Source organism: Puma concolor, chromosome B4, assembly GCF_028749965.1.
Source record: "Puma concolor isolate L17-30 chromosome B4, mPumCon1.1.hap2, whole genome shotgun sequence".
Lineage (NCBI taxonomy): Eukaryota > Metazoa > Chordata > Mammalia > Carnivora > Felidae > Puma > Puma concolor.
This window is the reverse complement of record NC_141673.1, coordinates 61,977,894-62,005,544: the sequence shown is the minus strand read 5'-3', so window position 1 is coordinate 62,005,544 and position 27,651 is coordinate 61,977,894. Positions and strand designations below refer to the sequence as shown.

The 27,651-nt window shown below is 53.2% G+C and overlaps 1 protein-coding gene across 3 annotated transcripts; it reads left to right on the top strand.

Annotated features, from left to right (window-relative positions):
• Positions 1 to 109: 109 nt before the first annotated feature.
• Positions 110 to 27,605, top strand: PDE1B (phosphodiesterase 1B). Of its 3 annotated transcripts, none has more exons than XM_086713166.1 (16): positions 110 to 259; positions 350 to 472; positions 16,787 to 16,900; positions 18,252 to 18,434; positions 18,631 to 18,697; positions 19,039 to 19,155; positions 21,317 to 21,457; positions 21,866 to 21,966; positions 22,076 to 22,201; positions 22,327 to 22,428; positions 23,520 to 23,640; positions 23,942 to 24,023; positions 24,354 to 24,462; positions 24,940 to 25,070; positions 25,579 to 25,698; positions 26,197 to 27,605. In XM_086713166.1, the coding sequence occupies exons 2-15, from the start codon at positions 363 to 365 to the stop codon at positions 25,680 to 25,682; spliced, it is 1,608 nt and encodes a 535-aa protein (XP_086569292.1). In that variant the 5' UTR covers positions 110 to 259; positions 350 to 362; the 3' UTR covers positions 25,683 to 25,698; positions 26,197 to 27,605. The 3 variants fall into 3 exon arrangements, with proteins under 3 accessions (XP_086569292.1, XP_086569293.1, XP_086569294.1); XM_086713167.1 differs by lacking the exons at positions 110 to 259; positions 350 to 472 and adding exons at positions 11,604 to 11,793; positions 12,167 to 12,381; XM_086713168.1 differs by lacking the exons at positions 110 to 259; positions 350 to 472 and having other exon boundaries at positions 16,786 to 16,900; positions 18,190 to 18,434.
• The last annotated feature ends 46 nt before the right edge of the window (positions 27,606 to 27,651 follow it).

Genomic DNA, 27,651 nt, shown 5'->3' with positions numbered 1-27,651 from the left:
GGAGTGAGAGACGAGCCGGCAGGCCGAGGAGGGAGGGCGCGCAGGGAGGGGGGCCGGCCGGGGGAGGAGGAGAGAGCAGAGGAGGCGGCCCCGGCGGCGGCGGCGGCGGCGGCGGCGGCGGCGGCGGCGGCGCGGAGGGCTCGGACTGGGAGCCAGAGCTCGGCTGGACAGCGCGAGAGCAGGAGCCGCAGGAACTGCAGCTCCGCCAGCTTGGGCCGAGCCCGGAGATCCCGGCCTGGCTGGTCGGCGCCAGCCGCAGGTGGGAAGTGGTTGGGGCGGGCGGTGAGGGGCTCTCCCGGCTTGGGGCTGAGGCTGAGCCGCGGTGCCGTCTCCTCCCTCGGTTCCATAGATTGAGGCTGAGCATGGAGCTGTCCCCCCGCAGCCCTCCCGAGATGCTGGAGTCGGATTGCCCGTCACCCCTGGAGCTGAAGTCAGCCCCCAGCAAGAAGATGTGGATTAAGCTTCGCTCGCTGTGAGTCCCCGGCCGGGCGTAGGGGGAAGGGATCTTAGGGAGCCCGGAAGGGGGTGGGGGTGGGTGGGTAGCTGGAGCCGGGCTGGTGGATTCCCTCCGGCACACATGTTGGCAGGTGCGAGGAAATAAGCGGCCCTGACGCGCAGGGCCAGGCCACATGTGCAAAAGGCATGTGCGGAGCAAGTCGGCCGGTTGGAGAGGGTTTAGGAGTTGCAAAGCTAATGACGCGCCCGTGCCGGTGGACCCCCCGGGGGACACACGCAGCGCGGAGAGGCGGCACGGGATGCGCTGTGTGGCAGGGCTGCAGACGGGCAGCTTTCGGGAGGTGCCAGGCTGACTCACACGTATCCGTGTGCAGGGTCGTGCAGATGTGAGAACACATGTGTGTGCATGAGGGTCCGTGGGACACACAGATGTGTGTAGAGTGATGGCACACAGCTGCAGATCTAGTGCATGGGGATACTTGTGCCAACCTGTGGGTCATATGGGTCTCCGTTGGGATTGGTGGTTTCAGCCTCCTGCATCTTTCAGGAGGTGGGGATGGGGGCGCCCCGTACCTGAACCCCTCATTTCTCTTGGGGCCTGGAAATCCACTGTGCACAGTAATGATGGGGGACCCAGCTGGGATCTGGAAGAGGGGGGTGGAGCCCCTACCTGGGAGCCCCCGGTGGTGGTGGTGGTGGTGGTGGTGGTGGTGGTGGTGGTGAAGAAAAATTGATTGACAGGGATAAGGTAACTGTCAAAACCTTTTTGTTGCTATATGATCTCCCAAGGATCTCCAAGCACATTTAGGCATCTTTTCTTGTTGTTGCAGGAGAAGGGCATGGGGGAGGATGGATAAACAGGGAAACAAGGGACTCAGGTGTCCCATACTCCGGTCCCAGGGGAGGGAAGCAACTTTTCTTTCTGTTCCTCAGAGGAGGAGAGGATTGGGTCAAAGACAGACCATGCACCATGTTTATCTCGCAGTCAGACGCCATCGGGTAATCTCCGCAGTCTGTTGATTCTTAATCAGAGAACAAGGGAAGGTGTCCTTCTCCCTGATATGACTCCCAATGGTCCCAGGAAAAAGGCTGGAGATGTTTGGTGAGGAAATGCGGGAACCATAGCCCTGAAACCCAGTTCCTCCCCATTATCCTCAATAGTGAGCACTGAAGCTTTCCATTTACTGGGTTCTGGCAGCGGGAGAGACGGTGGTAGGAGATGGATGGATGCTAGTGATTGCTTTGTTTTTAAAATACTATATCTATGGTAATAAGATGACCCCTTGATATTGGGTGGGTCTGTCTGATTTATACTGTAGCTGCTCGGAGAGGGCTTAGGGAGAACTGAGGCACAGTGGGCAACAAGGCTTGGCATCCAAATGTGCTTCTCAGTTCCTCTCCTTTGCTGCCTCCAGCCAATGCAATTTGCTGGGCTCTATGAAGCGCAGCCTTGGAATGAGTTCTGGGATGAAGAAATGGAAAACCGGATTGAATTGATTTTTGTTGGGAGGAGCACTGGGTGATTTTTGACAGAAGCCGGTGCTCTGTTAATGGTGACTAAGCCAGGGTTGGGGTGGGGGTGGGCAGGTAAGGAAGCGGTGGAAAGGCAAAGAAGGGACCTCATGGTTCATACATTAGAGAATTCAAGGTGTCCCAGGACGGCTTCCCCATAGTGCTTATAGCTCATCATATACTTTCCTTGCCTCCTTTCCAGGTAATGAATGAGACCTGCAAGAGAGTGGGTTTTACCTGTTCACTGTCTCCCACACCTTTCTAACCCAAAGTCTTTCCTAGAAGAAAATTGCTCTTTCTTCCTTGACTATGAGAAGTGCTCACTGGTGAGAGAAGAGGATCCCCAGAGGAGGCACTGAAGTCCAGGGAAAGAAGGGAATTGAAGCAGCTGCCCCTACAGACTGCATTAGCTGAGATGTCCTTATGGGAGATCATGGTGGACAGGGATCGCTAGTCTTATTGATTGAATTATTCTGGTCTTCACTCCTGTCAGCAGTCTGGTTCTTAAGAGTGCTAGCTGCATGTCATAACTTATCCAGAAAAGCCCCGTTTTCATATTATCAGTCACCAGGAATAGATTCTTGATCTCCCTTTCTCAGAGCAGAGAAAGATTTTGATATCAAGGTAGATCCCGAGTTGATGGCTTATTGGATTTGGCCCTGTTTGAATATTGGGGAGGCTTGAATGTGGAAAGAGGGGGATGGACATGATTATCCCATGAGTGGGTTCTGAATAGAAATGAAGACATATGTATAAAGGCCTTGATTCCTCTACACAACATATCCTATCCCCCCAGCCCCCCAACTGTCCTTTCAGTTTCTTTTTTAAAAAATTATTTAATGTTTATTTGTTTTTGAGAGAGAGAGAGAGAGAGAGAGAGAGAGACAGAGGGTGAGCAGGGGAAGGGCAGAGAGAGAGGGAGACACAGAATCCAAAGCAGGCTCCAGGCTCTGAGCTGTCAGCATAGAGTCCAATGCGGGGCTCGAACTCGTGAACTGTGAGATCGTGACCTGAGCTGAAGTCACTCCAAACCCTCAACCACCGACTGAGCCACCCAGGTGGCGCCTCATATCCTTTAAATTTCTAATATAGGACATCTAGAGGGAGTCCTCCATTCAGGGAGGCTGGGTCTGGTGTTTTTGCCTTGGGTTACAAAGCCCATACAAAGCCCATCAATGAATCTCATTGTGCAGGGCAGTTTCTTCTTGGGAAGGGCATCCAGGACTCCTGTTTCCCACAGTAGGACTCTGCCAAAGATTAACTTAAAATCTGGAAGCTATGAGCTGAAGTGTCTCTAGCTATGGGATTTCACCTCTACCTGGCAGGAAAATTTTCCTAACAGCGCAGACCCATGAGGGGAGGCACAAGAGAGGCTGGGATGGACAGTCTGGAGATGATGGGTCGAGCAGGGTGAGTATCTCTAACCCTGAGTGAAGGATTTGACTGGACTGCCTACCCTGCTCTGAGATGAGAGGGCCTTGAGGAGTGTAGGGTAGGGTCAGTAGAAGGAGGTTTTCTGTGTATTTTGTGAATCAAGAAAATCTGTGAACAGAGATTGGTTGGCTTGCCATCCTTAGCTCATTCATCCATTCAACAACTATTAATTGAGTGCCTCCTGAGGGTCAGGTGACGTGCTGGAGGCTGGGATATACTAGTGAACAAAGTAGACGGTCCCTGCTCCTATGGAGTTTGTAATCTGGAGTAAAGTGCAGTGGAAAGGGGATAAGGCACCCTGTTCCTCATTTTGCTACATCCATCCAAGTGGTAAAGCTCTACCACTCCAGTTTCTGCCTAAACTTTTCCTCTGAGGGGGCCTAGACACCAAGAAAAGCATAGAAATGAATTCTTTCTCTTTCTCCCAGGATAGTACAAGCATCACTTTCTTCTCTCTGTCCCAGTTTCTCCTGGAATTTTACAGACAGAACTTCCCTTTTCCTTTGGGATAGTATAAACACAATCACTTCCTCTTCTTTCTTCACATGGACTCAGGACTCCCCAGATCTAGGTGCTATGTCCTAAGCTGTGGTTCAAGGTCATTACGGCTGAGCTGGAACAAGGACCCAGCTGGGCATTAGTTTTGGTTTTCTTTGTTTCATCAGAGTCTAGTGTGGTACCTGAAACATAATAGGCACTCAATAAATGCCGTTAAATAAAAGGAATGAACAAATGAATTAATGAGTATATGTGTACATGTCACGGGGCCCAGTTCTGTCTCTGATTCTGTGGTGCGTGTGTTCCTGCGTGTGGGTGGAGGGGGGTGGGGTAGCAGGAAATAGGGATGGAGGAAAAGGAGATGGTGTTGTGTTTTGAGAAGGCGATGTTTGAAAGGCGTGGGGTTTGAGGACCTCAGGACGGAGCCTGGAGCTGAAGGAGTTGCAGAGAGGATACAGAAACGTTATTTGGGTGTGTGGATGAGATGTATGAGGATAAAACTGTAATGCCTGACTTGGGTACATATGTGTCTGGGTGAAGGTTGTGGGGGGGGGGCAGTTTGTGGAGTCAGACCTCCATGAGGATGCCTCTTTGTTTTCATATTTATAAATGGCATTTGTGATAATAAATATGTCGGGAAGGCATGCACTTCCCTGAATACCTGAAATTGTCCTATGTATGAATGAGATGATGATGATGATGATGATGATGATGATGAGCGTGTGTGTGTGTGTGTGTGTGTGTGTGTGTGTGTGTGCATGCGCGTGGGCATGTAGGTTATGGGATACTAAGTATGTGTGATCTTGTGTAGGTGTCTGCGATACACTAACATTTTTTTTTTTTACAATACTGGGGAGATGAAAAGGGCAGTCGGAGGAAGCTGAGGGACTGGACTGGGTGCCTCACTGATTGATTTATCCCCCCTTGTGTCCTCATTTTGTATGTGACCCACAGAGTGATCTTCAGTGGCTCTTACTGTTTTTGAAAGCTGTGCAGCCGTTCTCCTTTTTCTGCATATGGCTGTGGGGCTGCTGTGAAGATTGCAAGATAAACTGTGGCTCCCTGGATCTCTGGAGAAAAAGCCCCATTTCTCCCAGGCCCTGGCAGGGATGAGTTTTAGTGCCTCCCTCCTCAGATCAGCCCAAGTCCCTCTTTTATTTCCAACCATGGCAAAGGGAATCTCTCCTTCCTGGGTTTTCTAGCCCCCTGTCTCACCAATACCTCCCGTCTTTCCATTTCCTTCATCAGCTGTGTCTTGAGTGAGGCATCTCGATGGTAGAAGGTGAAAAACTCTTGCAGTAAGGGAAAGGGAGGTGCAGGGAGGGAGGACATCAATTTAGACCACAGGAAGAACTTCACAAACCTCTGGTCGGAGCGGGTGGCTGGAGAGAACGAGCATGGCCGAGTGGTGGTGGTGGAAGAACATAGGGAGTGGTGGGAGACTTGAGTTGGAGTTCATGTGCCCATGCCGCCAGTTAGTAGCTGCATGACCTTGAAGTCACACGTAGTCCCTCTGATCTCAGTTCTTCATTTGATACCATCCACGTGAAGGTTTGTAGATGGCAAAGTCTGGAGTTCTTTCAGCATTGCAGAGCTTGCTGTGTGAAGAGGCAGGGGGAACGAATGGGTGACCGTTGGCTTGGATGGGGGGGAAAGCTAAAGATTCAAGAAGCAGGAATATGAATTACTTAATGGGTTGAAGTCCTGGTGTCTGGGACATGATTTGGAAGAGTCTTGATGAATGGTTGTCTGGAGGGTTGAGACAGGTGTCTGAGCTTAGGCAGTAGAAGACTGAGTGGGGTTGCAGGCTGGCTGTCTTACAAAGGATGTGGGACACCGAAGTCAAAAGAAAAGAGAAGGACTTAACTCCCATCACCCCTTTTCCCAGTGGGTCAAGCTAGAAGTGGATGGGCCAGTTGTAGTTCTAAGACATGGTGGGTGTGGGGAGCCCAGGGACTGCCACTGGCGAGTTCTGGGAGCATTGGAGAAACTCTTCTCTGGCATTTATCCTAAATTTCTAGGTCTTGTTGGGAGTGATATGATCAGGTATGCCACATCCTATACTAGAGAATCTCTAAAGTCTCTCAGAACCCAAATATCACTTTGTTTGCCCAGAGGCCCCAGGAGGCCAGTTGGAAAGACCGAGAGAGGAAATTCTACAGTGGAGATTGCATTTGCCAGGAGGAAGGGGAGGATGGTGAGGTGTGATGTACCGGTACTGGAAGGCCAGGTGAGAGACCCAGCAGGACAGAAGCCTAGACTTCTCTAGACCCCTTTCTACCTGCCTGCTGTCCAGGGAGCCCCTGAAGTCAATGAAGTGGCTAGCTGTTTCCTATCTTCCCCTCTTTTTTTTTTTGGCCGCTCCCATCTGAGTGGGATGGAGGAGCAGGGGACCTTGAAACAGATCTTTCCCTCTCTTGTGAGTCTTTAAAGGAATCATCGAGGATTTGTTTCCGGCTTCTCTGCTCCCTCTGCTTTCCTCCTCTTTTATTTTTCTTGCATCCTTTCCTCTGTCCCTTCCCTCCTTTGTTCCTGTTTTTCTCTGCCGGGGTGCGTTTTGCTCTTCTCTCTTGTCCCACTTCCTCTCTCCCTATTCCCTTTGACCTGGCTTCTCTGGCCCTCAATTCTCCTACCCCTTTCTCACCTTGGCCAGGGGCCAGGCCATCCCTGGGGCCTCCCCCTCCTCTTCCCCCTCCCTGCCCCCAGGAGTGGTGGTGATAGTGCAGGGTGAGTTTGCTGCAGGCGCCCTTTGGGACCACGTTAGGAGTCCAGCCTCAAAGTCCAGCCTCAACGGCTGTATTCTGCACCTTCCGCACCGCCTTTCTTTTGCCTTCTCAGTGACCTCATCCTCCCAGCCTCCCTGGGGAGGAAGCCAAGTAATTGCCTTTGGATCTCAGGGGGCTGATTTTCTCAGGTACGGAAGTTGAGTAGCTATTTTCCAACCCTCTTCAGGACTGAGAAAAAGGGACAAAACCAGGGCAGCAGGTGGGGTGCAGGGGAGACACCCAAGAGATGGGAAGTTGTTAGATAATGAGACCCTCCACTAGAGAGGAAGACTTAATGGTCCCCGGGAACTGGGAGAGCATCCTGGGGCTATTTAGTGGGGGCGAAGGGAAAAAAACGTGAAGGGAAAAAAACATTCATTGTAGTCCATTCAATGCCGAGAGGTCCCTAATGCAGGTGCTTTTGCCCCTTTGTCCTGAATATCCACCCCTCCGCCCCCCTTTATCCTGCAGTGGCTTCTCTCCCCTCAGCTCCTGCTGCATTTGTGTGAGTCTGAGAAGGAAACACCAGGTTAGGATTCGACTTCAGCATCTTAGACCTGGCAGGAGTCCACTGAGGGAGCCGTGATGAGGTTTTGGTGGAGAAGCAGGCTTGGTGGGAAAAGGGTAGGGTATATCCAGGGAGTGACCTGGGCAGGGGGAGGGGGCTGGGAGAAGAGCGAGAAAGGGGGTGTTTCAGGTGGTGCTGTTGGATACAGCCTGGGTCCTTGGTCAGCAGATTCCATAGCTGCAAAGAGAAGTCAGATTTGCAAATAATTACTGTGGCTGCAGTGGCGTGATTAGGCTGCCAGCTGCTGTTGGCACCATTTAGTTTTGGGAAGGGAGCTTAGCTTCCGGGGGGCTTAGTGATTTTTTTGGCAGGCAAGACCCGAGGGCTAGAGAAACATCCCTTTCCTTCCTGTTCCTTGGCTTCCCTGCTCCCCTGTTTATCAGCTCTTCCACATCTAATGTGATTGGCTCTCTCCTCTAGGCCCACCTTGTTTGGAAACTTCTTGGGGCCTGAGCTGAATGAGCACACATCCCAACAGTGTCGCCAAGCTCCCTAAACGCGGACCATATCTACCAAACAGTAGCTTTAGAAATTCCAGTCTTGAAGAAATATTATAAATCAGATTGTACCAGACTCACCCTAAAGACTTCTGTGTCCTGGTTGTTCTCTTCCTTTCTGTTCCTTCTTGAAATGCCCAGAAGATTGACTGTTGTTTTGATTGCAGCAAGATGGAATAAACAGAGATACACAGGAGAACTTCCTGGAAAGTTCATGGAGGTTAGAATGTGACGTTCCTGTGATAAAGAAGAAAACCATCTCCCTCCTTTTACATCAGGGTAGGGATGAGTTGGGGAAGCGGTGAGCTACTCAGAAAGGATGAACTTGAACCAGGGAATCGAGACCCAGGCATCTTGTTTCCTGAGTGCCTCCAACCCAGGCACTGAATCTGAGAATCATAAAATGTTCAGAGGAGGGAGCGCCTGGGTGGCTCAGTCTGTTAAGCGTGGACTTTGCCTCAGGTCATGATCTCATAGTTCGCAAGTGCTGACAGCTCAGAGCCTGGAGCCTGCTTCAGATTCTGTCTCTCTCTCTCTCTCTCTCTCTCTCTCTCTCAAAAATAAATAAACATTAAAAAATTTTTAAAAATGTTCAGCAGAGGAAAGTGATGCCTAGAGATGGTTGGTAAGTTTGGGGGGCAGGGCTGGGACTAGGCTCCAATCTCGCTAGTCCACAGTTTTGTGCCACGCTGGAGTATCACACCTGCAGTCAGTCCCTTTCCAAGCTTCCAGCTCACTTTCCCATCCCAGGCCGCCTTCAACATCTGCTAGGCCCCCTGGACACAGGGCATCTGCTGGAACATCTGCTGGGATGTGGTTTGGAGGGCTGGTGGGGTGGTCCACATGGAGGTGGTTAATGAGTAGAATGAAACAATGCAGGGAGGGAGGGACAAGTGAGGCAGAGAGAAAGAGAGAGAGATCTTAAGGATTGGGTCCTGGGAGCCTCCTCGCTCATTAGCTAGCCTTCCTTGGACTCTATTGCCCACCCCTCCCAGTTCCTCCTTCTCTGAAGGGCTGAAGCCTCAGGGAGAGGTGACTCATTTGTGGGCTGGGCTGGGCTGGGAGCTGGGATAGCTGGGGTCTTATTGGTCTGGGCTGAGGCTCAAGCTGTTTGGTTACCCTCTTCCTCATCTGATCTGAGCTGTTCTGGGCTTTTGCTAGGAACACCTGTTAGAAACGGCTTCTGGTCAGGAGGCAGAGGAGGAGTACTTTCAGACACAACATGGGTTGGGGCCAGCCCCTTCACCTCTGCTTCAGTGTTTCCCCAGACCCTCTTCTTCAGCATCTTTCAAATCTCTCTTCTTTCCCTCCCTGCCCCCTTAGTCCCCACTGCTCCTCCTCCTCCTCTCCCTGCACTCTCTTGGTTTCTGTTCTTCTCCCACTCCCTGCCGCCCTCCACCAACCTCCCTCCACCCAGCTCCTCCGTCCAGTGCCTAGAGATCTCTTACTACCGCTGCCATGTCAACCTGAGGCCCACCGCCTCCCAGGATGGCACCCCAGCTCTGCCACCAGGGGGGCTATTTTTATCCCTAGAGCCACCCCCGCCGCCACCGTGCCCAGCCAGCTGCCAGAACTGAGGCTGCTTGTATAGCAATGGGGGAAGCCAGGGGAGTGAGGGGAGCAGCAGTGCTTGGGGAAGGTAGAGATCTGGTTGTTCTTGGTTGCTGGAGTGCTCTGCATTTTCGCCACTTTCTGCTTCTGACTGCCTCCTGGCCCCTGTGGACTCAGGAGCCAGGGAGAAGCCCTAAACATCTGGAGTGGTGGTGGCAGGGTGACTGGGGCTTTTCCACACCAGGCGGCTGGGTACAAGGGTGAGCATAGGAGGCTTTGTTCATGGAGGACTCCCAGTGAACGTTTGCTGAACAAATAACTAACTAAATAAAGCTCTGGGCTAAGGAATAATCTGTGACCTTCATGTATCACTTTATAGTTTGCAAGGTGCTCTCATGCGATCTCATTTGATCCTTGTGTGAATTCTGTGAAGCACATATTACTTCCCCATTTTACAGACAACGAAAAGACCTCAGAGTGTCCTGCCCAAGGTCATACATGGTGACAAAGTCTAGGCAAAAGTCTCCTGATTTTAATTCATGTCCTCTTTCCATTGGATGTAGGTGATTTCTTTGGCTCTTTCAATTTCTGAGATTTTGGAGCCCTGACATCAGCCAGTTAATCCCTTCCCTGACCCTCCCCACCTCCACCCCTGCTCTCATCCACTCCCCCATCCCCACCCCCTCTCTTACACTCCTCTGACCAGAGGCAGGGTTTCCAGTTCTTGGTTTACCCCCTGTCCCAACTCCTATTCAGTGCAGGTGGGGAATGCTGGGAAAAATCCTGGGAGGGAGGCATTATGCTTGTGCTCCTTGCTATTTTTAAACTAAATTTAAGGACTAAAGGAAAGCCCATGCTGGACGCTGCTGGGGTCATCCTATCTATGCCCTGCCTTCCACGCAGGGAAGTCTCGTTAGCTCAGACAGAAGTGTGGGGTGTCTGTAGATGCGTAGGTGAGTGGATATGTGTGAAATTGTTCTCCCCAGGAAGGGGTGGTGGTTGGCCAATATCCTTCCTTATTAGGAACAGTTAATAATAATACCAGGCTGGGATGAGCAGGTATGGGATACATGCTGGGATGATGCAGCATGTATGTATGTGGGGTGAGGTGGTCAGCAGTCACTTGTCCCACCAGCTTTGGTTTTACTGAACAAGAGAGCAGAGGGAAAGAAACCTGCACCTTTCTGTGGGAGGGTTGAGGTTCGTGTGTACTTGACGTGGCAGGGCCTGGAGTTGGGGGTGGGGGGTGGGGAACTGCCCTGGCTTGGTGTTTGTTGGTTTTCCAGGCTGTGTGCAGCTGGCTACCACCTTCCTCCACTCCTAGCCCATCCATGTCCCTCCAAGCAAGCATGTCCACAGGCCAGGCCAGTGACTTGTCCCTCATCCCCTGGGTGTCAAGTTCTGGGTCTCTGACTTTGGGTCTAGTCCTTTTTTTCTCTAAAAAACACTCACCAGTGTGTGTGTGTGTGTGTGTGTGTGTGTGTGTGTGTGTGTGTGTTGGGAGAGCAGAGAGAATGAGATGGGCCCAGAGAGGGTTTCCTTTCTTCCAAAATCTGCAGCAGTCCCGCTTCATGGCTACCGGGACGTACGCCAGGAAACAACTTGTAGATATTTAACCTCCATTCCTCTGTTGCTGTTGAAGCCCACTTCCACTTGTCCCAGTGCTCAGTGAGGCTGAGAAACAGCAGGTTCCCAAACTTCATTTGTTTATAATCCTTCAAGGCTTTGGCACAGTGACAAGGTATTTTAATTTCTCTCCGCTTTTTGGGGATAGAGCTGGCGGGGGGAAGACTTCCCGTCATAAAATCCTAGCTCTTGGTCTGTTTCTTCTCTTTTCCCTTTCTCCTGTCATACTCATCCCCACTAGTCCCCCTTCCTCATCTCCACATTATCCCCAGCTCTAAACCCTGGATTAAGGAGAAGGCAGTCGCGCGGGACTCTTCCCTGGATGCGTTTGTCTTCACCCGGGGCTCTCCTCCTTGGCCCCGCCCGGCCCCTCAGCTGACCAATCGCGGCCCCGGTGCGCTTGTATCGGTGACGTCACCTCACAGCCAATCGGGAGGCGGGCTGGGGCTGTACGCGCACGTCCACTTCGCGCCGCAGAGGCCGGCTTCTGCCCCCCAACCTGAGCGAGAGCAAAGCCTGGAGGCGGAAGGGTTGGGGGGTAGGGGGGGTGCCTGGTCCCAGGCCCGTCCTAGGCCGTCCCATCAATTCTCTTATCCCTCTGGGCTGGACTGGCCTCTCCCCAGTTCATTCACAGTTATCCCCCAGTACGCGTTTTCTAGATGAGACCACGGTGGGGGGTGGGGGAGGGGGCTGGGAGTGGGAAAGTAACTTGCCCAACCTCTTCGTTTCTATGAGCGAGTCCTCCCGACTTTCATTCACTGCTTGGGCGGGGCCTTCCCTCCCCCTTGAGCGGGTCTCTGGGTGAGGATTCCCCTGATTCCTGGCTTCCATAAGCCCCTCCCCTGTAGTTTCTGCTTCTCATGCTGTCTTGCTTCTGTCCTTTCAGGTGGGTTAAAGCTCATTTTGAAGAATGGCCCCGGAGAAGACCCTGGGAGGGAGCTGAATCTGCCTTAGCCCCTCCAGGGGGCCCTTGCAGGGTCCCTTCCCCTCCCACGGGCGGACTTCCTTTCCACAACAGGTTCAGGGTGGGTCCCTGGCCCTGTACCCTTAAGCCTTCTGCTAACCCCTTCTCCCCAAAGAGGAGCCCCACCTCCTCAGAACAAGGGGCTGGACTGTGCTATTTCTGTCCTTTCTGGGATTCTTCTGAGAACAGATTCTTGTTTTCGGTCTGATTCAGATGTGAAACTTTTCCCGTGGCCTCTCACCCAGTTGCTGTGGGCTGCTTCTCTGTCTCATCACTCCCTTCTTCCTCCCGTCAGGCCCCTCCTGTTCCCCTCCCCAAAGTTCTCTCTGGTCAGTCGCTCAGTTCTGCCGAGACCTGGAGGAGGAAGTTGGGCCCAAGAGGGAGTCATTCCCCTCAGGGGCCCTGGGGCCCTGGGGGCGGCATTTTGATAACTCTGAAGTAGGACACTTTGATTCCCATGGCAAACCCTGTTCCTGTGCAAAGGAGCCACCTCCAGGTCCCCATCCTCAGGTAGGCACCAGGGCTGAGAAGGGGAGAGGGGAGGAGGAGGAGAAGGAGGACAGGTTGCTGTGGGTCCACCACTAGTACTTTGGTGGAGGGGGAGGGATCAAGACTTGATGGCCCCCATATGTGGGGTGTGTGTGTGTGTGTGTGTGTGTGTGTGTGTGTGTGTGGCCTTCTCCACCTTTTACACCATCTATCTTACCCTTCACCTTATTCTCCTTCCATTTCCATCTCCCTTTTCTTTGTTTCTTTCTTTCTTTGTTTCTTTCCTTCTTCCTTTCTTTTGCTTCCTATTAATGGTGGCAGGTGACTTAGCAGTGCCTCCCCCCTTTCTCTCCTCACCCCAGCATCCTTAGGACCTCACATTCCTCTGAAATCTCCTCATCTGGTCTTAAGAACCCCAGAGGGAAATAGGATTCTTCTCCCAACTCCTAGCCCTTTGACCTGAGGCAGTCCTGTCCTAAGCGCCCACTCACAGTGATTTTTTTAGGAGTGTGGTTGCTGGAAGTAATACAGGGGGCTTTGGAAAGGGCCAGATCATCAGCCATGATGATCCAAAGAAATGAAGTGCTGGGGAAGCTGAGCTCTTCTGGGGTGTTGGGATTGTTACTGCCCTGAGCCTTCCCTTTCAGCTGCCTAGAGCTGGGAGAGACTGGGGCTTCCCAGGGGTCAGGGTCTGAGACTTTTCCTGGGGCGCAGGGGCTGAAGGGAAAGGAGAAAGAAGCGGGTGTGGTGAAACGGCTAGGGGTGGAGGTGGAAGGATTGCTGGGGAAGCTTCCAGTTTTCCTTAGGCCAGGATGAGGACTGGACAGGGGTGAGCATCCTATTGTGCAGGGAAAGGGACCCTTTCCTGGACTCTCTGAGGACCGAACCAGAGGGGGTGGAATGATACTGCCATAGGTGGAGAAGTGGGACTTCCTGCAGAATGCTGAGGTGAGGGCTGTGGGCAGGTCTGGGGAGATCCTAACTCCGCAGCCCTGAAGGACTTTAGAACCAGAGAGGCCACTGCCAGGCTGGAAGGGTGGTGTGGGAGAGATAGAGGACTTCAGGAGGGTGACGTCCAGCACCTGGAGCCTTCTAGCTGCCCGAGTCCAGGTCCCCTTCTTGGACTCCCCATTTGTCAAATGTATTCTTTAATCTTTCTCTCCCTCCCTCCCCATTCCTTCTGGTGTCTGGATCATGTCAGGTTCAGATTTCACCAGAAGCTATAAAAGAGCAAGATCTAGAGGGGGAGGCAGGAGGAACTTGGAGGGAAGGGTGTGTTAAAGCCAGCCACAACTTCATTCTTCTCTGCAGGCTCTCCATTAGAGTTTCAGAAGCCCTGCCTCAGAGATCTCCATCGTGAGCTCTGGCAGATAACTCCGCACCTGATTCCTCTGCCCCCTCTCCCTTTTGTTTATTGAACGAACATTCACTGAGCACGTACTGGGTGCTGCGCTGGGTATAGCAGCAGAATAAGCAAAGTCACTGTTAGCGTCGCTAAGGTGCTTACAGGCTGCTATGGGCCGACAGACACGAGCACTTCCTGGTGGCGCACTGAGGAGCCATGATGAAGTGGGTTCCAGCCTCTCTCCATGCAAGTTACATGCTGGAGCTCCTTCTGCCCAACACCTTTGGTGTGCGGGGCACAGCTAGGCTCCAGTAGTGTGAGTCGTGGGCTTGCCCGCCTGACTGAGATTGACAAGTTGTGTGACCTTGGGCCAGTCACTTAACCTCCCTCATCAGGTGATTGTGTGGCCCACGAGAGGTTTGTCACTATGAAGGAGAGATCATGGCCATGTTCACTGCCCCATTTCCCCTGTTAGGGGGCTTCCTAATCACCAGCCTCCATCCAAACTAGACTCACCCTTCTCCACCCGGACTTGGGATGGAGAAGGCAGGTGCTTGTTGGATTCAAAGGCAACGGTGGGTGAGCTGGTTGGGGTGGGGCCAGCGTGATGCTGGTCAGTTCATTCCGATTCACATCACGTTTATAGACACCCATCATTGTGTGTCAGGCCCTTCGCACACATTATTTCATTTAGTCCTCTTGTTGACAGCCCTTCACAGGTGGTTTATCATTATCTTCACTGTTTTACAGATGAAGGAAAAGAGGCTCTAAAAGAAAGGTTCTCAAACTTCTGTGTGCAGGAGAACCATCCTGGGTGTTTGTTAAACATGTTTGCAGATCCTTGGACCATGACCTCAGAAATCCTGGGTCAGTAGGTGTGCAGGGGGACCTAGAATCTCAATTTTTCACAAGTAGCCCAGGTGATTCTGATGCCAGTGGTCTGCAGGCCACATTTTGATAGCTCCTGATTGAGAATTAGTCAGTGACTTGCCCAAGGGGTCAGAGCCAAGAGGTGATAGATTTGAATCCAGGATTCCTGCCTCCCAGAACTCAGCCTCGGTTTCGGAAATAGGGGTAGCGATTTCCTCCCAACTCCCTCCCTCCCTCTAGGCCCATTGTGAAGATAATATGAGATAATGTGGGAGAAATCACTTTTTAAAATGTAGAGCTGGCGGCACTGCTAACGATTATGCGAATACATGCAAATGAACACGCGTGGGCTTGGCTGTTCACTTTGGGAGCCTGTGCTGGGATGTTTCAAGAGGTGGGTCGAGAAAGGAAGTGGAAGAACTTTGGTGAGTTTAGTTTTGGGTTTTAAAAACGGCTGACCAAAGTGGAAGATGAGGGCTGGGGCGGGAATCCGGGAGAGAGATGAGACCAGAGGCTTTTCTTTCTTCTTGGGTTGTGTGTCCCCAGATTTGAGGGTCCCTGGCCACAGGGACTGACCAGGAAAGGGAAGCCCTGGCTTGTGCCTGGGCTCCAAAGGCCCAGAGGAGGAACGAACCTCTTTGTTCTGCGATCTCTGGGTTAGCAGTCTGGGAGAGGCTGGCTCAGTCCCCCTTCCCAGCTCATTGGCTGGAAAGCCTTTTATGTTGACTAGCCCCTATCCCACCTCCCTAATGAAGCCCTAGCTGGGGCAGCAGCTTTACTGAAGCTGGCTTCTTTCCTGCCATTTGCACATGCAGCAGGAAGGTCAGAAGTGGGGTTTGAAGATCATCCACTGAGGAAGCTGCCGCATCGTCCTCAACTGTTTTCTTCCTCCCTTTCCCCCTTTCCCTTCTGCCCCATTTGCATTCTGTCTTCATCAGGACTGCTGGCTCCTGAGGTGAGAGTTGGCCTGTGACTCTCCCTGTGGCTGGCTATTTCGGGCACCCCCTTTCCAAAGCTGCTGAGACCCCAGGATTCTGGAGCCGCTTCTGTTCAGGAGTACCATTGTTCTCCCTCCCCGGCATCCCTGGGAATTGATGCTAATTTCAGCCTCTGGTCCCTGACTCATTCTTTTCTCCTTCCTGACTCATAGGGTGACCTTGGGTTTCTGAAGCCCCTCTCAGTGGGGAAGTGTCATGGCCACCATTTCACCCCCGACCTTGGTTTTAGGCGAGGCAGGGCAGAGCTGGGGGAAAGAGTGAGGGGAATGTTTCTTTGCTTTCTTTAAAATCACCATCTAAAGTCAGAGTTTTGTTGGCTTTGTGGCTGCCTGGGCTGGACTCGCTGGACTTCTAAGAAGTCTCCCACTTAATCACTGACCCCCAGCACTCGTGGGTGCAAAAGATGAGGGATTGTACCTTCAGGCAAAGCATCCCGTAAGTGAGACCCATGACCTCACTCCCACCACTCTGGCTCTGGGGGAAGCTGCTGTGGGGCAGAGGTTGGGGATGGGCACAGTCACACATTGCCAATGCTTCTCTTTGGCACAGCATTGGGGAGGCAGGGGTTAATCCTGCTTTGTCCGGGTTGATGGATTCAGGAATCATAATCCATTAGCTCTGCCTGGATGGAGTGAGGCCAGGCGAAAGCATTCAGATTGGTCTTTGTTCTGTGTCTTCGCCATCCCTGACAGGGACGGAGGGGTTGTGGACATGTACCCCCCTCCCTGCCATGACCAAGGGACATAATGGAAGAATCTCGGGGGCTCTTTTGCTTGCTGTTGACCCCACAGCTCACTCTTCTGGGGGAAATTGGCAATCTCAGCTCTTGGTTATCCAGGCTACGAAACAGATCATCCCCAAAACATTGCCCCAGGGGCTTGTACCTGCCTAATGGTGCTGCGTCCGGGGCAGTCAGAGCCAGAGTTTTCAGGAAACAGTGACTGAAGGGAGGTGTTGAGAGGTCAGAGATAGGTGGGGATGGTGGGGCCAGAAAAAAGCCCAGGTGAAACTTTGGGGGTAGATAAATTTAATATAGGCAGTGGCAATAGCCTGGGATGAGAGACACTAGCTATGATACTTACTGTTAGAAAGAGTAATGATCTGTGGAAGACTGAGGCCGGGTCTGTAACATGCACCCCATCAGAGGGTGTTGTGTTACCACGACAAGGTAGCAGCAGCGTCTGACCGGGCTCTGCGTACCCACCCCCCACAGGCTGCGCTACATGGTGAAGCAATTGGAGAATGGGGAAGTGAACATCGAGGAACTGAAGAAAAACCTGGAGTACACAGCTTCTCTCCTGGAGGCCGTCTATATAGACGAGACACGGTGAGAGAGCTGCACACACAGGAAGATCCCAGACAGGCACAGTGATCCAGGGTTGGGAGTAAGACAGAAAGCTGGTGACAGAGACACGTGCCAGAGCCGGAGCAGGATGGGAGAGCAGAACTGTAGATAGAGATGTCATGGAGGTAAAGAAGCAGAGGAACAGATAGGGAGTAACAGAGGTAGAGACAGACACAGGTACCAAGGAGAGAAGACCTTCCGAGCTGGAAGGGACCTTGAAGCTCATGTAGTCCTAACCTTCTTGCCTGGCGGGTGGGGGAGGAATCCCTCTAGACCTGTGCTGCCCAGGATGGGAGCCACTGGTCACAGGTGGCTGTTGAGCTCAAGTATGAATTGAGCCGTGTGTGTATATGTAAAATGCACGCTGGTTTTCAAAGAGTGAGAAAAAGGATTGTAAAATATCTCAATATACTTGTTGACTTCACATCGAAATGCTAATATTTTGGATGTATTCGGTTAAAGAAACCTTATCATTAAAATGAGTTTCACCTGGTTCTTTTTACTTTTTTATTTTATTTTATTTATTAATTTTTTTTGATGTTTATTTATTTTTGAGAGAGAGAGGCAGACCTAGAGGGAGACACAGAAACCGAAGCAGGCTTCAGGCTCTGAGCTGCCTGCCAGCACAGAGCCCAACGTGGGGCTTGAACTGACGAACTGGGGGATTGTGACCTGAGCCAAAGTCCAGCACCTAACCGACTGAGCCACCCAGGCACTCCTCTTCTTACTTTTTTAATATGGCTACTAAGCAATTTCAAATTACTTATGTGTGGCTTGCATTTTATTTCTGTTGGACAGTGCTGCCGGTCTCCAGGCTCCCTGACAAGGCGGTACCCGGTCCATTTTCTGCTTGAGCACTTTGCAGAGTTGGGAGGCTCACTACCTCACATAGTGAGCTGTTTCATTATTGGAGGCATCGGATAGAAAGAGACAGACATTTAAAAAATGTAGTGAGAGAGCACTCCTGAGTGGCTCAGTCGGTTAAGCGGTAAGCCTCTGACTTCGGCTCAGGTCACGATCTCACGGTTCGGTTCGTGAGTTCGAGCCCCACCCCGCGGCAGGCTCAGTGCTGACAGCTCGGAGCCTAGAGCCCGGTTCGGATTCCGCGTCTCCCTCTGCCTGCCCCTCTGCCGCTGCTTGCACTCTGCCTCTCTCCCTGTCTCAAAAATAAATAAACGTTAAAAAAAAAAAATGTAGTGAGAGAAAGGCAAGGGAGGGTCAGAGAAGGGAGCGAGGAGAGTTGCTGAGCGGTGGGGTGTGGCTGGACCCAGCGTCTCTAGGCTGTGGAAGCACCCCCTGTCTTTGTTCTGTGACTTCCCCTCCGGGGCCTCAGGCAAATCTTGGACACGGAGGACGAGCTGCAGGAGCTGCGGTCGGATGCTGTGCCTTCGGAGGTGCGGGACTGGCTGGCCTCCACCTTCACGCAGCAGGCCCGGGCCAAAGGCCGCCGCGCGGAGGAGAAGCCCAAGTTCCGCAGCATCGTGCACGCCGTGCAGGCCGGCATCTTTGTGGAACGGTGAGGCCCGCCCATGCCCAGCCTCCCTCTGCCTCTAGATGTGACCCTGTCCCCCAGACACCCAGGGCTTCCGGGGCCCCTACCGGACCGCCAGCGTGGCCCCCCTGCACCCAGCGCGCAGCCTCACAGCCTGCCCCACTCAGACCCCACTTCCCAAACTTTCTTACCTGCGCTTCTTTTCATCATTCGCCCTTAGGATGTTCCGGAGAACGTATACCTCTGTGGGCCCCACCTATTCCACTGTGGTCCTCAACTGTCTCAAGGTGACCCCCCAGGTTTTTGGGAAAGAGGAAGAAGGGTGGGGGATGGAATGCTCATTGGGACTTTCCGACTCTTCATGGGGTGATTTTTGCTTTTAACTGCCATTCCCATGCTCCTCAAAACGACATGTTGCCCACTCCAGAGGCAAACTCCTACGTTTTTGTCCCCTCTGTACTGAGAGATGTGTTGAGAAGAAGGAGGCCCCGCTTCACCACGTCTTTGTCTTCCTGCTTCCCAAGCCTCTGTAAACATTGGGAAGTCCTCCTTGAAGTCTAATTGTAACCCTTGCGGAGGCTGGGAAGCTCCCCTGGGAGTCTCCCTGCCTAGTCTGTTGTTTCCACAGAACCTGGACCTCTGGTGCTTTGACGTCTTCTCCTTGAACCGGGCAGCAGATGACCACGCCCTGAGGACCATTGTTTTTGAGTTACTGACTCGGCATAACCTCATCAGCCGCTTTAAGGTTGGGCAGCATCGGACCCCTCTTCCTGGGCAGGGTTCTCGGCTCCCATCACTCCTATTCTAGAAGATTCCCAACAAGCAGGTCCCACAGGCTCCCTCACTCAGTCTCACCATCAGGGAAGTGTCCCTGTGCCCACCCACGCAGCCTCTCTTTCACTTGCTCCATCCTGAGCTTCTGACTTCATTTATTGTTTTCGAGGAGAAGATTCTAGGTCTGCAACCTTCCAGCCTAGGGTTCTGCTCTCTCCCGCTTTGCTTCTTTCTCATAACTTGTCCTCTCCAGGCTGGCCCGAGGTTCAGCTCCCTGTGTCAGCCACCCTGCCTCCTGCCTGTGGACACCCGAGGCCTAGAGTCCAGATGCTGTCAGCCTGTGCCCTTGGGACTAGAGTCTCTCCATTTGTTTCCTGGCCACTCCTTCCCTTCCCCCTCAACTCTAGTCTCTGGCCAGGGAGTTTTATGGAGAGGATCAACTCTTGGCGAGGCTGGGTGGGGCTGTCTGAGGGGAGGGAGGGTGTGTGAACTCCGTTTGTTCTTCAGCTTGGCTGACCACAAAGAATATGGGATTAAAGTCCTCTCCAGATTCTGTGCCAGGGGAGAGTGTCTTTGGGGAATAGGGGCTGGAAAAAACCACTTCCATGTGGAAAAACCACACTTGGAGTTGGAGGGTAAAGGGGTTGAAGGGTCACATTGGGAATATTTGGCCAGCGCTTAGGTGGGGGTGGGCCTAGATGTTAGAGCAGAGGAAAACATGAATGTTCTGAGGGGGCCAGGCTGGGGACAAAGGGGTCTAGTTGGAGGGGCCTTTCTCGGAGGGCTTTGGAAGATCATTCAACCGTCCTCTGCCTCTGCTTCACTGTTATGCGCCTTTGGTGCGTGTGAGCCTTTCCTTGACCCTTGACTCCTCGTTTTACAACAACTCTCAAGAAGGTTTCCAGAACTTTCCTGAGATGCTCAGTTGAGATTTTCCTCGGTGCCTTCCTGAGGCCAGTCCTTCTGCAGCCTCATTTTCTTCCTTCCAATCCTGCCTTCTCCAGGCCAGAGAACAGCAGGGTCTTCCTTTTCCTAAGCTTTTTCCCAGCTCCTGTTTCTCCAAACTTGCTCTCAGACATACTCCAGACGCCAGGTTCTCCTAAACTTTGCTTCCTTGCCTGGAAGGACTGGTTTTGAGGGACCCCGAGAATAACTGCATCAGGTTGGGTTTGGCCCAGCCCCAGTCCACTGTGCGCCAAGGCAATTAGAGAGAGAGGGGCACTTCCTGCTTTAGTGTTCACTCAGGGCAGAGATTCTAGTCGGAGCCGCCCTTGTCAGGCTCCACGTTCCCTTCCTGGGCACCCAGCCCCTCCCCTGCGTCCCTTCCCTTCCCTCCAGGGACACCATGGCAACGCAGAAGCAAGGGCAGTTGTCATGGAAACGGTCCTTTAAAATTCCCTGAATTTGGGGCACAGCCCTCCGGGGTGGGGGTGGGAGATGTTAGGGTCTGACTGATTAGTGGTGCATCTTCTACGTCTCCTCACTATTGCTCACCTCTACAGAAGCCTGCCCCAGTCTTGAACCTTGCTCTCCTCACAGCCTCAGCAGATCCAGGGAGACTGGTGCAGACACCAGCCCTGCCCTCTGGGAGCCTTGAGCCTTTGAAGGAGGCAGGCATGCTCCAAGGGCATATACAGAGACAACTCACAATAGCTGGACAGAGCTCTGGCTCCGGGTGCTTGAATGTGTGTGTGTGGGTGGGTGGGTGTGTCTGGAAGGGTCATCTTATTTTTTCCCCTGAACCTCTCTCCTTGGTCTCAGATTGGGGATGGGATGGGGTGGTTGGAAGATAGGAGGGAAGTTTTCTTTTCTTAAAAATCCCCAGGGAAATAATAATAATTACAGCTACTCTTTAGAGAGCACTTACTAAGTGCCTTGTACTTATCTCATTAAATTCAAGGTAGGTGGTATTATCTTCATTCTGCAATGAAGTATCGGAGGCATGTGGCTTACCCAAGGTCACAGGGCCAGCAGGCGGTGGAGGTGGGGTGTGAGCCCAGGTTCACCTGACTGCTGAGCTCGTGCTTTCTCCCTGGGCCCCACTGCCTCCTGTAGACAGGCGGCATTGCTGATGTCAGTCCTCGGCTGCGGGCCATTCCTGCAGATCCTCGATTTTCTCCTTCCCACTGCAGATTCCCACTGTGTTTTTGATGACTTTCTTGGATGCATTGGAGACAGGCTATGGGAAGTACAAGAACCCTTACCACAACCAGATCCATGCAGCAGATGTTACCCAGACAGTCCATTGCTTCTTGCTCCGCACAGGGATGGTGGTAGGTGCCCAGGAGATCATTCTTCCGTGGTTTAGGGTCTTCCGGCTGCAGAACTGGGAAGTCCAGACTGTACTCCCATTTCCCTTTCTGTCTCTTTGGTTCCTTGCCTTTGGTATCTCAAAGTCTTTACAAAGTCATATTGGACTTCACTCAATTCTAGAGAATTCCTGGGTGGACCATAACTTCATGGGCAATGCTGGGGATGTGTGCTGGGATGCAGTGGGAGTGTTGCATGGTGGGGCAAGGGAGGGCATTCCGCCATTCTGGGAGCTGAGAAACCTGCCGTCTTAGCCCAAGAGCTGGCCTCGAAGAATGGAAGGGATGGGCTGAGTGGTATACCTGGTGTGGAGGTCTTTGGGCAGTGAAGGGCAGGGGTCAGACCCCTCTCATCCTGTCCCTTTCTCCCAGCACTGCCTGTCCGAGATCGAGGTCTTAGCCATCGTCTTTGCTGCAGCCATCCATGACTATGAGCACACAGGCACGACCAACAGCTTCCACATCCAGACCAAGTGAGGGGTGCAGATGTGGCAGGGGCAGGAGGGGCCAAGTGGGGGTGGGGGCGGTCACCGGAGTCACCACCTATAGGGAGCTGGGCCTGATGACCCCTTGGCTTTGCAGGTCAGAATGTGCCATCTTGTACAATGATCGCTCCGTGCTGGAGAATCACCACATCAGCTCTGTCTTCCGAATGATGCAGGATGATGAGATGAACATTTTCATCAACCTCACCAAGGATGAGTTTGTGTGAGCTGAAGGCGGGAGTGGCCGTACAGGAGAGACCCCTCACCCAACCCTGTCTTCTTCCTTCCTGGCCCTCCTGCCTCTGGGTGCTGTAGGGGCTGATCGCTTTTCTGCTTCTGTCCATCCAGAGAGCTACGGGCCCTGGTCATCGAGATGGTGTTGGCCACAGACATGTCCTGCCATTTCCAGCAAGTGAAGTGCATGAAGACGGCCTTGCAGCAGCTGGAGAGGTGACATCTGGTGGGGGTGTGACCGGGACTCGGCCAGAGTGGGGGCTGTGTGAAATGGGGACACGTATGTGGGCAATTGGGGTGCCAGGTCTTTACCTGGATGTAGGAACTCTCCTGGTCCCAGGTATCTGAGTCTGTCTCTGTGGCCCTGTGTGTGTGTGTGTGTGTGTGTGTGTGTGTGTGACACGTGTGTGTCCACGGCCCTGGGTTTATGTACAGCCCAGGCTGTCGGTCTCCTGGAGAGCACTTTGGGCCAGGAGTCTGAAATGAACGTTACAGCCCCTGCAGGACAGCCTTTCCCTGGAACGTTGGCAAAATCAGGCAACCTTTCTGGACTCGCTTTCTTCTCTGTGCAGTGTGAGAGTGACAGGCTTCCCTGCAACGGCTTACAGCCAGTTCCTCTGCTAATAGGGCTATTGAGAGAATCATTCGAGGTTAAAGAAAAACAGCACAGAACAAATGCCGTGATTGCTGAATGTTGCTTAAAAGTGGGTGGGAGTCTATAAATGCGTTTAAGAGAGAACAGACTGTGTGTGTGTGTGTCCTGAAGGTGTGTCCCGTACGGCGTCTCTGCGTGGGACAGCGTGCAGTGTGGCATTGTCGGGGAATAATAATATAACAGTAATAATAATAATAATTGTTACTAATGTTATTATAGATGATAACTACTCAGCACTTACCACGTGCCCGACACTCTACTAAATGCCTGTATGTTGTGTGTCATTTAATTCTCAGAACTACCCTGTGGGGCGGACTCTGTTACTATTTCCAGGTAGCCTTGAGGAAAGTGAAATATGGAGATTTTAAGTAACTTGCTCTGTGTCTCACAGCTAGGGAGTGGTAGGTAGAGTGGGGATTCGAACCCAGGGCCTCTGGTTCCAAGAGCTCGGGCTGCTTCCTATACGTATAGGAGCGTGTCCGCGCGCGCGTATGTACCTGTGTGTGTGCGTGCGCATGCGTGTCATCTCAGGGACCAGTTGAAGTTGCCCACAAGGATCCAAGGACATGCATGTGATGGGAAGTTAGGAATGGTCCAGGTTTCCTTATCCTAAAAGATTGGTCTCCCTTTGCTTGCCACCTGCCCTGACCAGGATTGACAAGTCCAAGGCCCTGTCTCTCCTGCTCCACGCTGCTGACATCAGCCACCCAACCAAGCAGTGGTCAGTCCACAGCCGCTGGACCAAGGCCCTCATGGAAGAATTCTTCCGCCAGGTAGCATGGCGTCTTCACCCACCCCTGTCCTTCTCTCCTCTTTGTTCTCCAGGTTCGCACTCCACCTCCAGATCTTCGTGCAGCTACCTGCAACTTCTGACTTGATCCCAAACCCCTGGGATCAGATGTCATTTTCCCAGAAGCTTAACTGTAGTTGCATTCCCCTTGCGTCTCATCCATTTCCAGGCCAGAGGCGCTGAAATTCCTCTTCTCCCACAACTCCCAAACTCCCCCAGCCTCACCCCGGATCTGGTAGTCTGAGGCACCCCCTCCAGCTTTCCCTGCCCTGTCTTCTCCCCAGGGTGACAAGGAGGCAGAGCTGGGCCTGCCCTTCTCTCCACTGTGCGATCGCACGTCCACTCTGGTGGCGCAGTCCCAGATTGGTGAGTGTCCTTTCCCATAGGGAGGAGAGTACCGGGAAGGGGAGAGGATGCCTTCTCGGCCTGGCCCAGGGTTGCTCCAAGTTGCCATCCCTCAAAACCAGTCTTGCTATCGAGTAAGCCTGTGCTAGAGCACGGGGTCCCGGGTGAAAGGCCTGGGGGTGCAAAGGCAGGGTCAGAAAGGCATTATTCCAAAGGCTGCCCCCATTGGGAACTCCTCAGCCCCGGGTTACCCCATTTTCCATGCAGCAGGGGGTGCCAGCCACACAGGCCCCCGTCCTCTGCCCAGCCCTCCAGGTGAGGCCTCTCCATCCTGCTCCCCCTTCCCTGCAGGCTTCATTGACTTCATCGTGGAGCCCACCTTCTCTGTGCTGACCGATGTGGCTGAGAAGAGCGTCCAACCCCTGGTGGATGACGACTCCAAGTCTAAAAACCAGCCCAGGTGAGGGATGCTGGGGTAGCCGGGTCTCCTGCTTCTGGGGGAGGCAAGAGGGACTCACAGAGAGCCCAGGGAGGAGGTACAGCCATGGTGGGGCCGGCGGAGAAGCAGGCTACTCAAAACTTGGGAGTCTCTGATGTGTGTCACACACAGGGGTGAAAGGATGAGACCAGAAGGGTGTGACCCGCACCTGTGGTCCCCTCCACCAATTTTTGTTTCTTCCATTAGCTCTGTCTCTCTTGCCTCTCTGCTAATCTTGTTTTTATTTTCCTTCTAGTAGGAGGGAAGGTGTGGAGAGGGAGGGGTGAAATTGAGTGAAGAGGGCCAGGGACTTGGGGGTACCTAGCAGAGGGAAAGGGAGAGAAGGATAAGTCTCCTTAAGCCTCCTCCTGGTCTTCCTTCCCCTCCACTCTGAGGGCTGGTGAAGGCAGCTCTGGAGTGGGCCGGGTCTCACCTCTCGAGCTGGGGGGCCTGCTTTAGCTTCCAGTGGCGCCAGCCTTCTCTGGATGTGGAAGTGGGAGACCCCAACCCTGATGTGGTCAGCTTCCGCTCTACCTGGACCAAATACATTCAGGAGAACAAGCAGAAATGGAAGGAACGGGCAGCAAGTGGTGGGTACCGTTGGAAGCGGGGATGAGGCCTTGTGGGGAGGGTGGCTGATGGAGCAGTAGCAGGACCATTTTCCTTAAGCCCTGGAGCGTCCCTTTGTGTGACTCCCAGAATTGAGGATGGAGCTAATCAGACTAAAGTTAGATCCCAGGAAAGACTGTTGAGCTGACTGGCCTGGATCATTCTAGAACGGGGACAAGAGAGAAGATAGAACAGCCATATTCCACAACCCGAGGGACTCCATGCATATTGTGGTCTGCAAATGGCGCCCCGTTAGATTTGGGTAACTTGGTGGCCTTGGCTGGGAAACCTCTTCCTTTATGGGTGAATTGAGGGTTGTGAATGTTAGCACGGCTGGAGGGGCTCTCCCTAAGTTGGCATGGGTTGAGTATAGTTCATCTTGAAGGCGGAAGGATGCATGAGAATCCTTTACTTTTCTCTATATACTTCTTGGGTTCTGGGGAAAAATATTTCTTGGTCTGGTCCTGACTTCCTAAATGTCCCCTGCAGGTATCACCAACCAGATGTCCATTGACGAACTGTCCCCCTGTGAGGAAGACACCCTGCCCTCCCCTGCTGAAGATGAACACAACCAGAACGGGAATCTGGACTAGTCTGGGACTGGCCCCGGTGAGCCTATGTGGTGGAGTGGGGAGGGTCTGGAGATTCTGTAGGGAGTAGGGAGAGCTGGGCGTCCGACAAGGCATCTTAGAAGGGTCATCTCTGGGGTTCAGTGGATGTGAAGTTCTCCCTCACTCTTTCCGGGGAGGAAAATGGAGGAAGTGGACACAGAACTGAGCCAGGGTGTGAGTGGGAAGCAAGGAATTTTTCCCACCCCCTCTGTCCACTCCCTGCAGGAAGGAAGGAGGAAGCTCCTCAGAACAGGGAGGGCCTGAGCAGCCAGCCTCTGTAGCACCTTTGAGAGGGTTCGGGAACAGGGCCCAGTCAGGGCACAAGATTCTGTGAGGTCGAAAACCATCCCCCAACACCACACCCTTGGCTGGGCACCCTGTACAAGGTGGTTTGGGCACAACTGTATATGGGACTGAGTGGGGGGACCTGGAGAAGGTGAGTCAGGCTGGAGATAAGGCAAAGAGCTGAGCACTGAGACCTCTCCCTCTTTCCCAGGTCCTCAGTGAGTCCAAAGTGTTCGATGTCATCAGCACCATCCATCGGGACCGGCTCCCCCATCTGCTCCAAGGGAGCACGGAGGTTGAGGAACAGACAACCCACCCGAAGGCCAAATGCCAGAGATTGTGGGGTTGGGGGAAGGGCCCCTCCCCACCCGACACCCATTGGGGCACACTTCAATTTCCCAGCAGCAAGACTGGGGAACTTTAGGGTCCCAATGGTCACTGTGCCCATCCCCCTGCCTCTGGACTTGCCCCACCCCCTCCGTGGCCAGATGGCAGGCTGGGGGAAGGGAGCTTCTTGGAGGCTTCCCAGGGCCCAGAGGGGAGGGTCAGAGATGCCAGCCCCCAGGCCCTCCCCCATCCTTTTTGCCTCCAAGTTTCTAAGCAATACATTTTGGGGGGTTCCCTCAGCCCCCCCCAGATCTTAGCTGGCGGGTCTGGGTCCCCCTTTTCCTCCCCTGGGAGGGGCTGGAATAGGAGAAAGCTGGGGTTTTTCAGAGCCCTATGTGTGAAGAGGGGAGTGGGCTCCTTCAGGGCATGATACCTTTCTAGGGCCTGGGAATGAGGGGGGGATATCCTCTTTACCCCAGACCTATACTGCTTCAGCGCCATCCTCAGCCACCCCCCCCCCCCCCCCATCCCAATCTTCCTTCCCTCCCATTCTGAAATGTCGACTGGGGGAAAAGACGAGGCCTTCCCTGGGGTCCTCAAGAACTTGGGATTGGTCTAGGCCCTTGGGGCTTATCACTTACCTACCCTGGCTGTCCTGAGCCCTTTGCCTCCTTCCCCTCCCCTGGGGCCAGGAGGCTCCCATCCGACCAATGTCTGTAAAGTGCTTTGAGGTCTCCCCAGCAAAGCACCTTCAGGATGCATCTTAGGAGCACAGGCAGGAGAGACCAGCTGGGTTGGGGTCAAGGGTGCATGGGGAGGGTGACGTAGAATCCAGTAATCCTGCACTGCTAACAGAGAGGGTCCCTCCCCTCCCTCCCCCTTCCAGCACCTGCCCAGCTGCAGACACCAAGAGGCCCCTCCCCCGGGACAAGTGGAGGGTGGTGGGTGGAAGGCAGATGGGAGGGACTCAGGGCTGCTGCCGGGTGTCCCCTGAAGACAGCCCAGCCAGGCCCTGTGCCCCTTCCTCTCCTCAGGCTCCTTGAGCCGCCTTGTCCCAGGAAAGGTCCAAGTCCAGGTAACTGCCCTCCTCCTTTCTTGTAAATACCAACCATGCATTTGTACAGTGGGCCCTGTTCGTGTGAAGTCCATATCCATGGTCTCTCAGACCTGCCACCCTGACACTTGTCCCTCCTATCCCACCCCGAGTGGGGCAGAGACGCATGTGACTCACCCCTGCCCTGGGTCTCCCAGAACCCTGCTATAGCCAGAGATCAATAAAGAAGGGAGACCAGGCCTGGATGTGTTTGGTGTTCACTGGGTAGAAGTCCACTGGACATCT